General features: G+C 48.0%; 1 protein-coding gene across 5 annotated transcripts in view; it reads right to left on the reverse strand.

Annotated features, from left to right (window-relative positions):
• DNAH9 (dynein axonemal heavy chain 9) overlaps positions 1–14,054 on the reverse strand; it is a 285,306-nt gene extending 271,252 nt beyond the window's left edge. For 3 of the 5 annotated variants that reach the window (XM_086358783.1, XM_086358785.1, XM_086358782.1), the window contains exons 1-4: positions 13,605–14,048; positions 4,736–4,932; positions 2,504–2,662; positions 1,759–1,889 (exon numbers count right to left, since the gene is read on the reverse strand). In XM_086358783.1, coding sequence (XP_086214909.1) covers positions 1,759–1,889; positions 2,504–2,662; positions 4,736–4,932; positions 13,605–14,021 — 904 coding nt within the window. In that variant the 5' untranslated portion in view covers positions 14,022–14,048. Of the gene's footprint in view, positions 1–1,758; positions 1,890–2,503; positions 2,663–4,735; positions 4,933–13,604 lie in introns of all 5 variants that reach the window. The other 2 variants (XM_086358784.1, XM_086358788.1) reach the window with 2 other exon arrangements.
• Positions 14,055–14,402: the final 348 nt, after the last annotated feature.

Genomic DNA, 14,402 nt, shown 5'->3' on the forward strand with positions numbered 1-14,402 from the left:
AGAAGGTGGGATGAATTGAGAGTAGCATTGGCATATATCCACTGCCATGTGTAAAACAGACAGCTAGTGGGAAGCTGCTGTCCGGCACAGGGAGCTCAGCTGGGTGCTCTGTGATGACCTAGAGGGGTGTGATGGGGAGGAGGTTAGGAGGGAGGCTCAAGAGGGAGGAGATATATGTATACATACAGCTGATGCATGTTGAACAGCAGAAACTAACACAACGCTGTAAAGAAATTATCTTCCAATTTAAAAAATAAATTAACTAAATTAAATTTAAAACATAAAAAATAAAATACACCTGCCCAGACATCTACCCCAGCTCTCTCTCATACTAACAGTGGTACACAGATCACTTCTGGGGACACTACCTCATTTGAAATGGAGTATAAATTGGGAACAACATTTGATTGCTCTGAGACACAAAACCTCTCAGAGAAGCAACAGACTGGGGCCCCAGTAGGAACCCCATTCTAAGCCAGCTCTAGGTGCTGGCAGAGGGCCTCTGGGATGAGAAATTAGGGTCCGGAAGGACCCCAGAGACCAGCTCCTTAAGCCAGCTATTCTCTGTTATAAAGCACAAGTCAGAAACTCCACCACCGGTGCTTTTATTCCTTCATCTGCATGGTTTCCAAACCCCACACCATAAGGAAGAGAAGGTGTGACAGGGTTCCACCAGTGGGCTCTGGACACAGGACACTCCCTCTTTAGCACAGCAAATACACCTTGGCAAGTTTTACATTCTGGATTGACACAAGAGGTTGCATTTAAAGAAAGAGTTCTGATAGAGAAAAAGCACTTGAGAATCACTGCTGAGATTAACCTTGCTGCTGCTGCTGCTGCTAAGTTGCTTCAGTCGTGTCCGACTCTGTGCAACCCCAGAGACGGCAGCCCACCAGACTCCCCCGTCCCTGGGATTCTCCAGGCAAGAACACTGGAGTGGGTTGCCATTTCCTTCTCCAAAGCATGAAAGTGAAAAGTGAAAGTGAAGTCGTTCAGTCATGTCCGACTCTTAACGACCCCATGAACTGCAGCCTACCAGGCTCCCCCATCCACGGGATTTTCCAGGCAAGAGTACTAGAGTGGGGTGCCAGAGCCTTCTCCGGAGATTAATCTTAAATAGCATGAAATTGCAAACACCTTTAGAAGCACATTTCAACCTACAATACCCAAGAGCCCGGAGGAGGTTTGAGAGGAGAAAGAAGTGAAGTGCACTGATGAGGGGAGAGGGAGCCCTGAAAGGATTTACCTACTTCTAAGTATAGACTCTGCTGGATTTGCAGTTTTGACAAGGGCCAATCTTTTCTGGTGCTCAGATGACCAGGAAACTGCAGTCCCATCTGACACAAGTAGGAAAAGAAAAAGCAGAATGGAGGTAGAAATGGAACAGAGACTTTCCAAGGAGCTGGGGGTGGAAGGACATGAACTCCAGAGGTGAGGGATTATGATTTACAGTCAGCAAAGAACTCACACTTACATCCTCTCCCAGCAGCCCAGGGAAGCAGGCGGCAAGCGTATGCATTACACGCAAAAGCTCAGAGAGGTTAGGTGACTCTGCCAGGGTCTCAGAGCTCTAGAAATGCAAATATAGAACAGGGTGGCTACTTTCCTGTTTCTAGGTTTGGTATTCTTGCCAATGTGCTAAACCATCTCAGGTCGGAGGGCTGTGAGGACTAGAAGCTGCTGAAATCAGAGAGGAAGATAATCCGGCACTAAATAAGAAAGTTGAGTCCGTGTATGAAAATACTTGTGGATCCTCACCTGCTCCAATGTCTCGGAACATGGCTTGGAAAGCTGGAAAGTAGCTGCTCTGAAGCTTATCCAGAAGTCCCACCATGCCCCTCCTCTTTATCATTCTCAGCTGATTATAAATGTATTCCAGATCTTCACACCTGCAACACAAGGAGAAGCATCAGTCCAGAACAACGTCAGGGAACACAGTCATGCTGCCATGACTGGCTTTCAGATAGACGGAGAGAGGAGGTCTGCCTTGGGGTGCTTCCGCAGAGGCCATGCTCTAGTCCAAAGAGCCAGGGCCTCTGTTCCCAGAATAGCAAGGGCAAGAGCCTCAGTCTGGACACAGGTTCAAAGGAGCAGTTGTAGGAGGTAACAGCAGGGAACACTGCTGACCATCTGGTAGCTCAGAAGCTCAGCAGCTGGAGGTCATTAGCTCTCACAGTGAGGTTTTGGGTGGGGTGAGAGAGGTGTTGTCAGAGAAAGGCTGCTGGAGAAGGGCCCCACAGTAGGTCAGCAGAGTGGTCAGGAAACCAGGCAAGAGGATGGGGCATCTTGGCATGGGACACAAACGGGGCTGGAGCCGTTTGTGGAAATGGGCTGGGGGAGGTGGCTACTGAGTCCGGTCCCACCCCCAGGCTTCTCTCATCAGCCCTAGAGCCAACAGCTTAGTGTCATCTGAGTCAAGGCAGCTCTTCTGTGTACTGGGAGGTGACACTCTCGCCAAGGTTCAACGGTCATGCCTCGTTTCTTGAGGCGTTTCTGTGCCCACCTGGTCCTCCAGAACTCCAGCTCCACCTGTGGGGTAGGGTTCTCCCCCTGGAGGAGCGGCTGCGAAGACTCTCTCTTGAGCACCAGCTGGATTTGGTGGCTCCACTGGATCACTGCAGACTCAATGGCGTAGATGATGGACTTGTCCGTAGAATCCAAGCTGCGAAAGAGACAAGTCTCCTGGGATGCAGGGAAGAGCTTAACTCTATGGGCTATGTCACTTCAGTTGTGTTCGACTCTTTGTGACCCCATGGGCTGTAGCTCGCCAGGCTCCTCTGTCCGTGGAATTATCCAGGCAAGAATACTAGATTGAGTAGCCATTCCCTTCTCTATAGGATCTTCGGGACCCAGGGACTAATGCAGGTCTCTCATACTGCAGGTGGATTCTTTACCATCTGAGCCACCAGGGAAGCCCCAACGCTTGAGTCCCACCAATGCCAGCCAGCTCCCTGCTTGATGAGGCAGTGCATTCTTTGGGAAGATCAGCTGTCCTTGGGAAAGAGTTTGTCTCTACCCAGGACCAGGTTCATCTCCCTGCTAGTCCCTCATCTGGTCTCAGTTCTGACCGCCTCAGCAAGAAGAAACAGGTTACTTCCTCCTCCATCAGGCAAGTTGTCAGATGTCTGAACATTACTATTGTCCTCACTTTTCCAGTGAAGATGGAATTCCCATGTGTTGTCCCTCATACATCTTTAAAATAAACTAACTAGGGATGTTTGGAAAGGATTAAAAATCAAAAATACATTCTGGTTTGCCTTTTCATACAGTCTGAACTGACAGCGGTTCATGGCACTAGTGGTAAAGAACCCACCGCCAATGCAGGAGATGCAAGAGACAGGGGTTCAATCCCCGGGTGGGGAAGATCCCCTGGAGGAGGGCACAGCAACCCTACTCCAGTATTCTTGCCTGGAGCCTCCCATGGACAGAGGAGCCTGGAGGGCTACAGTCCATGGCGTCGCAAAAGTTGGACACGACTGAAGTGGCTTAGCACACACACAGGCATGCCGAGAACACAGGACACAGGTGACAGAGAATCTGTCATTTGCATTTTTCATGCCAGAAATCCACCTTCGCTTCATTTAATTAAGTTCATATTTGCTGAGCAATGATATGGCACAAGTGATTATGGATGATATTAAAGGTAGAAGATACTCACCTCCCAGTAATACGATCCAGCCTCTTGGGAAATTATCAAATTTGAACAAAGGGAGACAAACACCACAATGATTATACATTCACACTGAATGTTGTTATGTTCAAAGAGAGAAGGAACAGAAGAAGGGTCGTTTGAAGGTGTTTATTTCGAAAATTGTATATTTTTATGAAGCCCCTATAAGTTTTCCAGTTAACTGGGATTGCTTCAAATTATATACATAGCAAATTACTTCCAATATGAAAAAACTCACTGTAAAGTATATTTCTATCCCATGCATTACTCATTCTGCAGATCAAATCATGGGCCCTGAACAGACAATACGTTTGCAAAGTCCCAGCAATGTGGCAGACTGAACGCGTTAAGGAAAGTGGACTGTTGCCACAAACATACAGAATGCTTACTAGAAGACAATTAAAAATATACATATTATTTTAGGTACATAGCCTGACTCTAAAGAAAAAAAAAGGAAATCCCCACAGAACAGAAGCAAAGATAGCTCAGGGCTGGAATGGTAAGTGGAAGCTGACAGTGGGTATCACTCCTATAAGGAGAAGGGCCATGGGGTTTAATGCCTCTCTGGTCACAGAAGGCAAGGACCTCAAACTTCGACAAAGCTGATTTGTTTCTACTTGGGGAAAAAAAAAAATGTCCCCAGGATCTGAAAACACTCTCCAGCTGCTGCTGGTAGAGGGTCTGGACAGTGACATGATGTGCTGAGTAAATGCTGGGAAGAGGCGTGCTGTCTCCCAGACTGGACCTGGGTCTCTGCCAACGATGAGACACGGTCCTGATAAGGGAAACACTGGAATCAGTGTGGCTGCTCTCAGTTCTCAGATAGTTCTGAGCAGAAAGAAGGCCACGTTGCCGTGATAGCCTTGAGAGACTTGGGTGGGGGTACTGGTGAGGGTGGTAATCAGCACGGAACACACAGTCTGAGGATGCTGGCCAACAGTGGGCTTGTGTGGAGAAGAAGGAGACGTGCAGAGTCAGGGACAGAAAAGTCGTAGAGAAAACATTCAGATAAACCGGCATCTCCCCTATCTCCGAGACCCATATGGCCAGCCTGGCGGTACTTACGTGGCCTCGATTTCAGAACCCTCAGAGCCCATGTTTTCTGAGCCGACTGGAAGGGGCAGCAGGGTTTTTCCCTTCGCTTGCTCAAGGAGAACCAGAAGGTCACCCTGGAGGCTGTAGGCATGCCGCTGGACATCTTGACAAACCACGTGGGGCCAGTCTAGGTGGTTCTTCTCATTGGCCAAGACAGGGATGACAACCTGGAACAGATGTGCACGGGAAACAAAGGTGGGCAACTTCTGAAACCCTAAAGAAGGACTATCTGGGGCGGGGGAAGTTAGGCAGTTTGGGATCAATGTGTACCCACTCCTATATTTAGAAGGGATAATCAACAAGGGGGCTTCCCAGGTGGCTCAGTGGTAAAGAATCTGCCTGCCAAGTAGGAGACACAGGTTTGATCCCTGCATCAGGAAGATCCCCTGGAGAAGGAAATGGCAACTCACTACAGTATTCTTGCCTGGGAAATCCTATGTATAGAGGAGACTGGCAGGCTACAGTCCATGGGGTCAAAAGAGCTGGACACAACTTAGCAACTAAACAATAACCACCGACAAGGACCTACTGTGCAGCACAGGGAACTCTGCTCAATGTTACGTGGCAGCCTGGATGGGAGGGGAGCTTGAGGGAGCATGGATACATGTATATGTATGGCTGAGTCCCTTTGCCGTCCACCTGAAACTATCACAGCATTGTTAACCAGTCCTTCACTAGCTCTCAGAGTTTGGTCAGATTCACACCCATTGAGTCAGTGATGCCATCCAACCATCTCATCCTCTACCACCCCCTTCTCCTTTTTCCTTCAATATTTCCCAGGATCAGGGTCTTTTCCAATGAGTTGGTTCTTCACATCAGGTGGTCAGAGTATTGAAGCTTCAGCAGTTAATCAGTTATGAAGTGAAAGTTGCTCAGTCATGCCTGACTTTTTTCAACCCCATGGACTATACAGTCCATGGAACTCTTTAAGCCAGAATACTGGAGTGGGTAGCCTTTCCCTTCTCTAGGAGTTCTTCCCAATCCAGGTCTCCTCCATTGCAGGAGGTTTCTTTACCAGCTGAGCCACAAGGGAAGTCCAAGAATACTGGAGTGGGTAGCCTTTCCCTTCTCCAGTGGATTTTCCTGATCCAGGAATGGAACTGGGGTCTCCTGCATTGCAGGTGGTTTCTTTACCAACTGAGCTATCAGGGAAGCCCTAATTAGCTATAATACCCCAATACAAAATTTTTTTTTTTTTAAAAGGAAGACTATTCTGAGAAAGGTCGAGAGAGCTATGCACGACCTTTTGCAGGTCTCCCTGTCTGCTAAGACCTAACAGCTAATACCTAACATTATGAAATAAACATCATGTACTGCCTTGACATCTGGTAAAATTGGGGGTGGGGGGCAGCTGCAATAACCAGTCGTCACAAGTTTCCCTACCCATTCTGCTCCCGCAGAGAAGGTCCCTCATCCAACATCCCTGTTTATCAAGGGCACCAGGCACATCTGCTTCTCATCCCTGGGGAGTGGGCTTCGGTTCCTTGCCAGCCAACAGAATATTCCCCCAAGCCAATCCCATCCTCCTCCAGGAACCTGTGGGCCCCATACCCTCTGGAGAGTACAAAGCTTGTCTCCCACACTTCCTGGTCGTTCACTCTGTTCCCACATGCAATCCCTATGTGGCCCTGCCTGGCACAGGGTCCTCCTCCTCTGGACTGTATCTCTGATAATAACCTGTGAGCAGTGTCATCTGTCCAGTGTTGTGTGTTCAGCCATGTCCAGAACCCTAGGGCAAGAATCCCTTCCTCATCACAGGGTGAATATAAGCAACTGAAATTGTCACAAAGGCCAAGAGGCAAAAAAAAAAAAAAAAAAAAGCAGGACAAATGCAGGTAAGCATGATCTCAGAGGCCATTTTATTTATGTATTTATTTTATCTACTTATTTTATTGCCAGTTTAGACTTTATTACTATATTTTGTTATATCAGTATTTGGGTAATATGTGTGTGTACGTGTGTGTGTGTGTGTGTGCACACACACTTGAGCTCAGTTGCTAAGTCATGTCCAACTCTTCTTTTGACCCATAGACTGTAGCCCACCAGGCTCCTCTGTCCATGGGACTTTCCAGGCAAGAATACTGGAGTGGGTTGCTATTTCCTTCTCCAGGTGTTCTTCCTGGACCAGGGATCAAACCCTCATCTTCTGCATTGGCAGGCAGATTCCTTACCACTGAGCCACCAGGGAAGCCCGCTATCCATTGATATAGCCACATGTTAATACAGGAGCAAAGCTGAGGAAAGTCACAGTGTGTGGGAGCCCAATCATGGAGAAATGAAGGCAGTGCCATTAGTTTATGACACAGCAATGGGGGGAGAGGGTAGCTTTGTCTAATGGCATCAGCTTCAAGCTGGATATTTTTTGACTTGAATCTAGAAGCAGCAAGTAGGAGCAAGGTTACCTGTCCCACCTCCAGGCTCAGAGGTAGAAGGGATGAATCCTTGGGAAGAGATGAGTTTGGGTTAGAGCAGGTGACAAGGAGGGGTCAGAGAAGTAAGAAAGCTTTTAAGTGGGATGTAGAGTGACAATAATTCTTGTCATTTGTAAGGAAAACCTACAACTAATGTAACAACTTGTTTTCAGTCACATCTAACTCTTTGAGACACCAGTCTTTCCCACGGAGGAAAATCCCTTGGACAGAGGATTTCCTAGGCAAGAATCCTGGAGTGGGTTGCCATTTCCTTCTTCAGGGGATTTTCCTGACCCAAGGACTGAATGCACATCTCTTGCCTCTCTCGCACTGGCAGGCGGATTCTTTACCACTAGCACCACCTGGGAAGCCCAACGTAACAGAGAAGAAACCTGACTCTACGTGGGTTCAGTTCCTTTTACTCTATCTTTGTACTCTCTTGCCTGTCTTAGTCATGTTGGCTCTGCCTCTTTGTATTAATAAAAGGAAGTTGCCCACAGCCAGAAATACACATGACAGTCCGTTCACAAGGCTCTGCCTCCCAAGCCTGACCTTTCAAGGTATAATAAAAAATTGCAGAACAGAGAATAATAATTGTCCAGTTGGAGGCTTACAATGTGACCAGACCCACTTGGACATCTGCAAGAATAAAGGATTCAGGCACCAAGAATTTGCAATGAACAGCCACACTCCCTCCCCTTTTAGTAGAAAGAAGCCTAAATTCTCCCTTGGAAAAGGGTTCTGCCAGTCCATCATCTCAAACTGCCAGCTTTCTAATAGAGTCACTATTCCTTGCCCCAGTGTCTTCTCTCTTGATTTATCAGCCTGCTGTGTGGCAAGGAGTATGAGTTTGGATTTGGGGATGCTAACATACTCTGTTTCAAGTATCTTGATAAATTATTTTGAATTTCATGAAAAGCCTGCAAGGTGTGTTGATTCTGACTGAGGGGAGTTCACATCACACTGCAGAAATCTGACAGAACAAGGGATTGGAACCTGGATCCCCCAGACTCCTAATCCACGCTCCTGTCTGGGGAAAAGGACCTGAGGCAGAAGGCAGATGCCCCCCACCCCCTGCCCTGGGGGAGTGGGGGTAAATCTATTGGAGATTCATTTCCTGTGGACTGAAACTCCAAGATGAGAACAGCAGGGCAATTAAGGGAGGAGGCTGGACCCTGCACAGATTATATGTTTCTTCTTCCAGAAGTCAGGCAACTTCCCAGACCTCATGTGCGCAGAAAAGGCTCCTTCAAGCCCAAAGAGGAGTTATGCCTAGGGATGTTCTACCCACATGCCTTTTTGGTAAAATCCATCTTGGCTAACGGATGCTTGGACACACGTGAGAGGATCCTGAGATAAACCAAATATGGGCAGTGAACCAGTCAAATCAAAATGACTGGCCAAGGGAAACCTGGAAGAAATATCCCATGAAAGTTATTCCAAACTGCCACGAGGGTGTGATTCAGTGACTCTCTCCCTGAGTCCATCAGTGTGTCTATCCACATGTACTGTACTCTTTTCCTCTTAGTAAATACTTTACTTGCTTCACTACTTACGGTCTTTGGGGAATTCTTTTCTGCAAAGTCAGAGGGCCAGGGCCCTTTGTCACTGACCACTGGGGCTTTCACTGCCACCACCCAGCCCAGGCTCTGGCGGGAAACGCAAGCCCTGCTCCAAATCATAGCAGGCTGAGACCACGGGAGACCCACACTTCTACAGAAAACCAACCTACAGCCTCCCCTTTCTGGCTCCCAACCCATTCATCTACAGCTGTACTTGCTTAACACATTACTGACTAGAGACGTATTAACATGTCTTTTGTTACCCCAACGTTATTGACTGAAAACCTATCAGTATGTTTTTAGAGAGTGATACAATTAACATCACCAAGTGGACTTGTTAAGAGCTTAAAATTGATTAAGCGTTCATGATACAACTTATGAATGTCGTTATCATTCACATTTTGCTCCGTTAGTGCTTTGTTCCAATCTTGTGTATATTCTAAATGTGAAATTTTCAAAGGTGGCGCATGGCGAAATTTTGAATGAAGAGTAATTTTTTCGGTGAATTTTATGCATATACGCTTCCTATCTGAACGACATATATAATAGTGTCTCTGAAAATAGCAGTTCTTCAGAATATAGTTCTGATTCACACGATGTGAATATTAGACCAACAAAAAAACCTTAAGTGATTGATTCTGATACTGAAAGTAACAATGAAACTCACGGTGCTGGAGGACACTCCTTTGCTTCTACAGAACAGTGGACTGAAGACAACATGAAAAATTAGAAGACTTTACACGTGTGCCTATACTGAATATAGTAACCCACAGAGAGTTAGGAAAATGACAGAATTAATTTTTGGCCTGCTGAAATAAAATTGCCGGCCACGGGCATTAGTTTCTTCAAAAATCCCCCAGTCAACAATGAGTTAACAGGAACTAAGGCAGAATCTTCAGAAATAGCCAGGGAAAAAAGTACAGAAACTACTGGAACCAAGAAAAGTCCAAAATGGCCGAGGGCCGCCACCCACAATGCGTCCACCACGCACGAGACTCTGCGCATGCCTGCTCCTCCCACTCAGCCCCGCCCTCGCTGTCCACCGTGCGCCGTGCGGGACACCCCACTGCCCACCTGGATAGAACGTGGGCTGTGTCAGAGCCGTACCTCTCCCACTTCTGCTGAACCTGTTTTCCTTTACTTGGCACTAGCCGGCACTGGACAAGGGAAGGACCCAGATGGAGGTCCCCCCGACTGGACACCTGATTGGAAAGGATGTGTAACACTCCCTCTCCCAAACCGCAAACTTCCAACACAGTATCCGAGCTCCAGAGCCCTAGGAAAGGAAACCTGGCTGGCTGCAGTGAAAAAAAGGGACAGAGAGGAACAAGAAAGGGAGCAGGAGGGCTGGTTACCATATTCCCTAACTTCTTTCTCCAAACGCTTCCTGGATGTTATTTGTTTTTTACCTTGTATTGGTGTAATGGGGCAAAAACAAAGTTATAGTTTATGGCTTGGGGACATTTTGGCTTTAGTGCAGTTTTATGGGAAGGTATTAGGAGAGGGGAGCTCATAGCCAAAGGTGGAGATGAGACTGGGCAGGACAGCTGGGAGGGGAGAAGGGGCTCGGGAGACTGAGATGAGCAAGATCCTGAATTAGCCCTGGATCCTCTTTGGGGAGTGTGAAAGAAGTGGACTGGAGGGGGTGGGTTGTGTGGCCCAGGGACTGCTGTTGAGAGGTTTTGAGAAATTCAAGTAAAGGCCTGAGATATTTTTAAAAATATTTTATTTCGATTTTTTAAAACAGATAACACATTTACATGGTGCAAATTTTTTTAAGTACAAAAGCTTTACAGTAGAAATCAAGTCTTCAGTCTATCCCTGTACCTCCCTGAGTTGCCCATTTCCTCCCGCCTAGGGATTACTCTCTAAATAAAGTTTTTTTCTTCCCTCCCTCCCTTTTCTTTTTAGCAGAAATGGTAGCATACCTTTCTGCACCTTTAAAAACTTATCTTAAATCTTAGCATTATCCACAATAGCCAGGAGGTGAAAGGAACCTAACTGTCCAAACCTGGATTAGTGGGATAAAGAAAATATATATATACATACAATGGGATACTACTCAGCTTTAAAAAGGAAAGCAAGTCCATCACAGTGCTACCTTGAGAATGAACCTCCTTGACGACAGTCTGCTGAGTGAAATGAGCCAGTCAGATAAGGACAAATACTACTTGATTCCACTTCTGTCAGGCACCTGGAGAGGTTGAGTTAACAGACACAGAAAATAGAATGCCAGGGGTTGAGGGTGGGGGAGGTGGGAGTTACTCATGATTGGAGATTTTTAGCCATGCACAATCGGTGGGTGATGGAGATTTGTTGCACGGTGATGGGTAAGAGGTTGGAAATTGTTGTGAGAGTGAATTTAATGTTTTCACAATAAAGAGAAAATTAAGGGCTGTCTCATATCAGTCGTTCCCTTTAATTATAGATGGACCTTAATTTGTTCACCCAGTACCTCACGGATGAACATTGTTTGTTTCCAGCCTCTTTCAATTCACCAACAAAAATTCTCAAACATTTAAAAGTCTGAAGTATTTTATTTTTTTTTTTACTTTTTGGCCACGCTACATGGCATGGGAGATCTTTGTTCACCAAGCAGGGATGGAGCCCATGCTGCCTGCACTGGAAGCATGGTGTCTTAACCACTGGACCACCAGGCAAGTCCCTAAGAGTCTGAAGTATCTTAAAATTACTTTTTCCGGTTGGACTGCATTTCCTTGGCCATGACCCGCTGTCCTCTACATACATTAGGTGTAGCTCCATCTCTGAACCTTTGTTCAAGTTACCCTGCTCTCTGTTTATCCTAATCCATTTCCTTGTTCAGGAGCCAGTTCAGCAATGGAGGTGAACACGAAGGGCTCTCAGACCACATGCATCTGTCTGTCATACGAACCCAACAGCACTTCTTTTTCCATATCAGTAAACCTTTTTTATTCTGTAAATTTAAAATCTATTCATCTATTTTGCATTTTGTTTATCTTCTTTTTTTTCTTTTTGTTGAAGAATAGTTGACTTGCAATATTGTTTTAGTTTCTGTTCTGGTACACAGCAAAATGAGATATATATATATATGCATGTGTGTATGCTAAGTTGCTTCAGTCATGTCAGACTCTGTGACACTATGGACTGTAGTCTGCCAGGCTCCCCTGTCCATGGGAATTCTCCAGGCAAGAATACTAGAGTGGGTTGCCATGCTCTCCTCCAGGGGATCTTTCTGACCCAGGGATTGAACCCGGGTCTCTGACGTCTCCTGCATTGGCTAGCAGGTTCTTTACCACTAGCACCACCTGGGAAGCCTATATATATATATATTCTTTTTTAGATTCTTCTCCATTATAGGTTATTATAAGATACTGAGTATAGTTCGATGTGCCATACATTAGGTCCCTGGTGGTTATCTATTTTATATATAGTTAATCTCTTAATCCCAAACTCCTAATTTATCCCTCCTCCCTTTCCCATTTGGTAACGGTGAATTCATTTTCATGCACTTCTTCCCATCATCACTGTTTAAGAAGGGTTGTGAACCAAGCTTGGATTCCTACAGGGATGGATAATGTTCAGAAAACAAACAGCAATAAAGCCATTGGGTTAAGAAAATATTGAAATACTCCCATATCTACTGAACAATCTAGTTTCCCCAAGTCCCCTTGAGTTCCTCGGTCATCCGTGACCCTTTTCTGGAACTCCTGCTCCCCACAGCTTCCTAATGGAGCAACCAAAGGCCCAACACCTGATGTAGCAGAGAGCCTCTAGTACCCAGTTCAAGCACTGAGGCCAACCTTGTGTGTGTGTGTGTATACTCGTGCATGCATGCGCTTAGTTGCTCAGTTGTGTCCGACTCTTTTCCATCCCATGGACTGCAGTCCGGCAGGCTCCTCTGTCCATGGGATTTTCTAGGCAAGAATACTGGAGTGGATTGCCATTTCCTTCTCCAGGGGATCGTCCTGATCAAGACTGAACCCACAACTCCTACAATGGCAGTTGGCTTCTTTACCACTGTGTCACCTGGGAAGTCTACTAGCTTTAAATACTTGATATATATGATGACGTCCACAGGTGGGATCTTGTCATATTTCTTTGGTGCTCCCCACAGTACCTATCACAGGGAACATGATACAACAGGGGATCAAGCCTCCAGAGGCACATCCACTTCACTTTCAGAAAAGTTTTTATTCACATTCCAGAAAGTTCTAAATGTCCCAAAGTCTTTCCCAGGCACCCCTGCCCTCTCGAGTCTTCTGCTGTGGTGCCACCAAAGCCCCCGTAACCCAATCCCTAGACCTCTTCCTTCCCTGTGCTCCAGGCGGACCCGTCCAAATGCCTGCTGGGCATTTCATATACTGGATGTCCCAGCTGCTTACCTGGGCACAGGGCTGACCTCCGGTTCATGAATGAAATGAAAATCAAAACCAAACCACCTCTTCTTTTTAACTCTTTTCCTTCATCCATAGGAGATGCCCCTGGGTCTAATATTCCCTATCATTTGCGATGCCAGTTTATATAGGGGGGATTCAGAGATAGAGCCTCCAAAAGAGGTCAGGATCCAGGCCCTCTTCCGACTCTAGCCTCCCCTTGACTTTGGCCTGAATACAGACCAGGAATGAAGCAAGCTCCCTGACGTCCAGACTCCCACAGGACCCCGGCTCAGATTTCCCCTAGCTTCCATTTCAAGCTCAGCCCAGGGTCCTAGTTTCCCGCCAGCTCCGCCCCTCCAACATCGCCCCGCCCATCTCATTTTACTCGCGGCTCCTCAAACTCAGCTCCCATCGGCTGTCGAGGCCCCGCCCCGGTTCTCCGGCCCCGCCCCCTGCTCCCGTCCCCCTCCCCAGCGGCGCCAGCGCGGGGCGGTGGGCCTACTCTCACCTCTGAGAAGAGCGCGGCCAGATGCTCCAGCGGCGCGGCGGGCAGGTCCCCGCACAGCACTGCCCCGCGGAGGCTGCGGGGGCCTGGCGGCTCAGGCCTGGTGCGCAGGAAAAAAAGCCCCTTAGCCCTAGGCGGGCCGGCCTCGGGTCCCGCGTCCAGTCCCATGCGCACAGCCAGGCCCCCAGGCCCGGGCCGCACCACCAGCAGCGGTCGCGGCCCCTCCGCGGCCCCCTGTCCCAGGAAGGCGTGCAGCAGCTGCCCCGCATCGGCCGAGCCCGCGCAGCGCTCCCAGGCGCCCGCGGGCGGCCGCAGGCTCCGGGCCACGTAGGCCCCCAGGAGTCGCAGCCTTGGGTCGGCGCCGGGCTCCCCGTCCGCGTTGTCCTCAGCCTGCGAGGCCCGCTCCTCCGCGCTCGGCATCGCGCGCAAACCAGGATGCCGCGGTTTCCCGGGCGACGGGGACGCGGCCAGGACTCCTTCCTCCGTTCCCCTCCTATTGGACACTTGACTCCCGGTCCCGCCCCCTCAAGGCCAATAAGGTAGGAGAGGCTCGGCAAGGGAAGGGGCGGGGTCGCGTCTCTGTTGCTAGGAGACCATCTGAGGGGGCTGGTTTCCAGTCTAATCTAGCGGATTCGAGGTGCTCGCCTGTGACTGTCCAGGGCAATGGCTTTTTGATGAGGTACGTGGAGCCGCGATCAAAGGTATAAATGCTGGTAAAGGAGGCTGCTGGCTAAAGTCACATTAAATTCTTTAGAGGTCTTCAGTCACTGAAAGTATTATGGTTCTCCCACCTGCTCCCAA

Source organism: Bos grunniens, chromosome 19 (genome assembly GCF_055505025.1).
Source record: "Bos grunniens cultivar Pamir isolate PY7600 chromosome 19, Bosgru_T2T1.0, whole genome shotgun sequence".
NCBI lineage: Eukaryota > Metazoa > Chordata > Mammalia > Artiodactyla > Bovidae > Bos > Bos grunniens.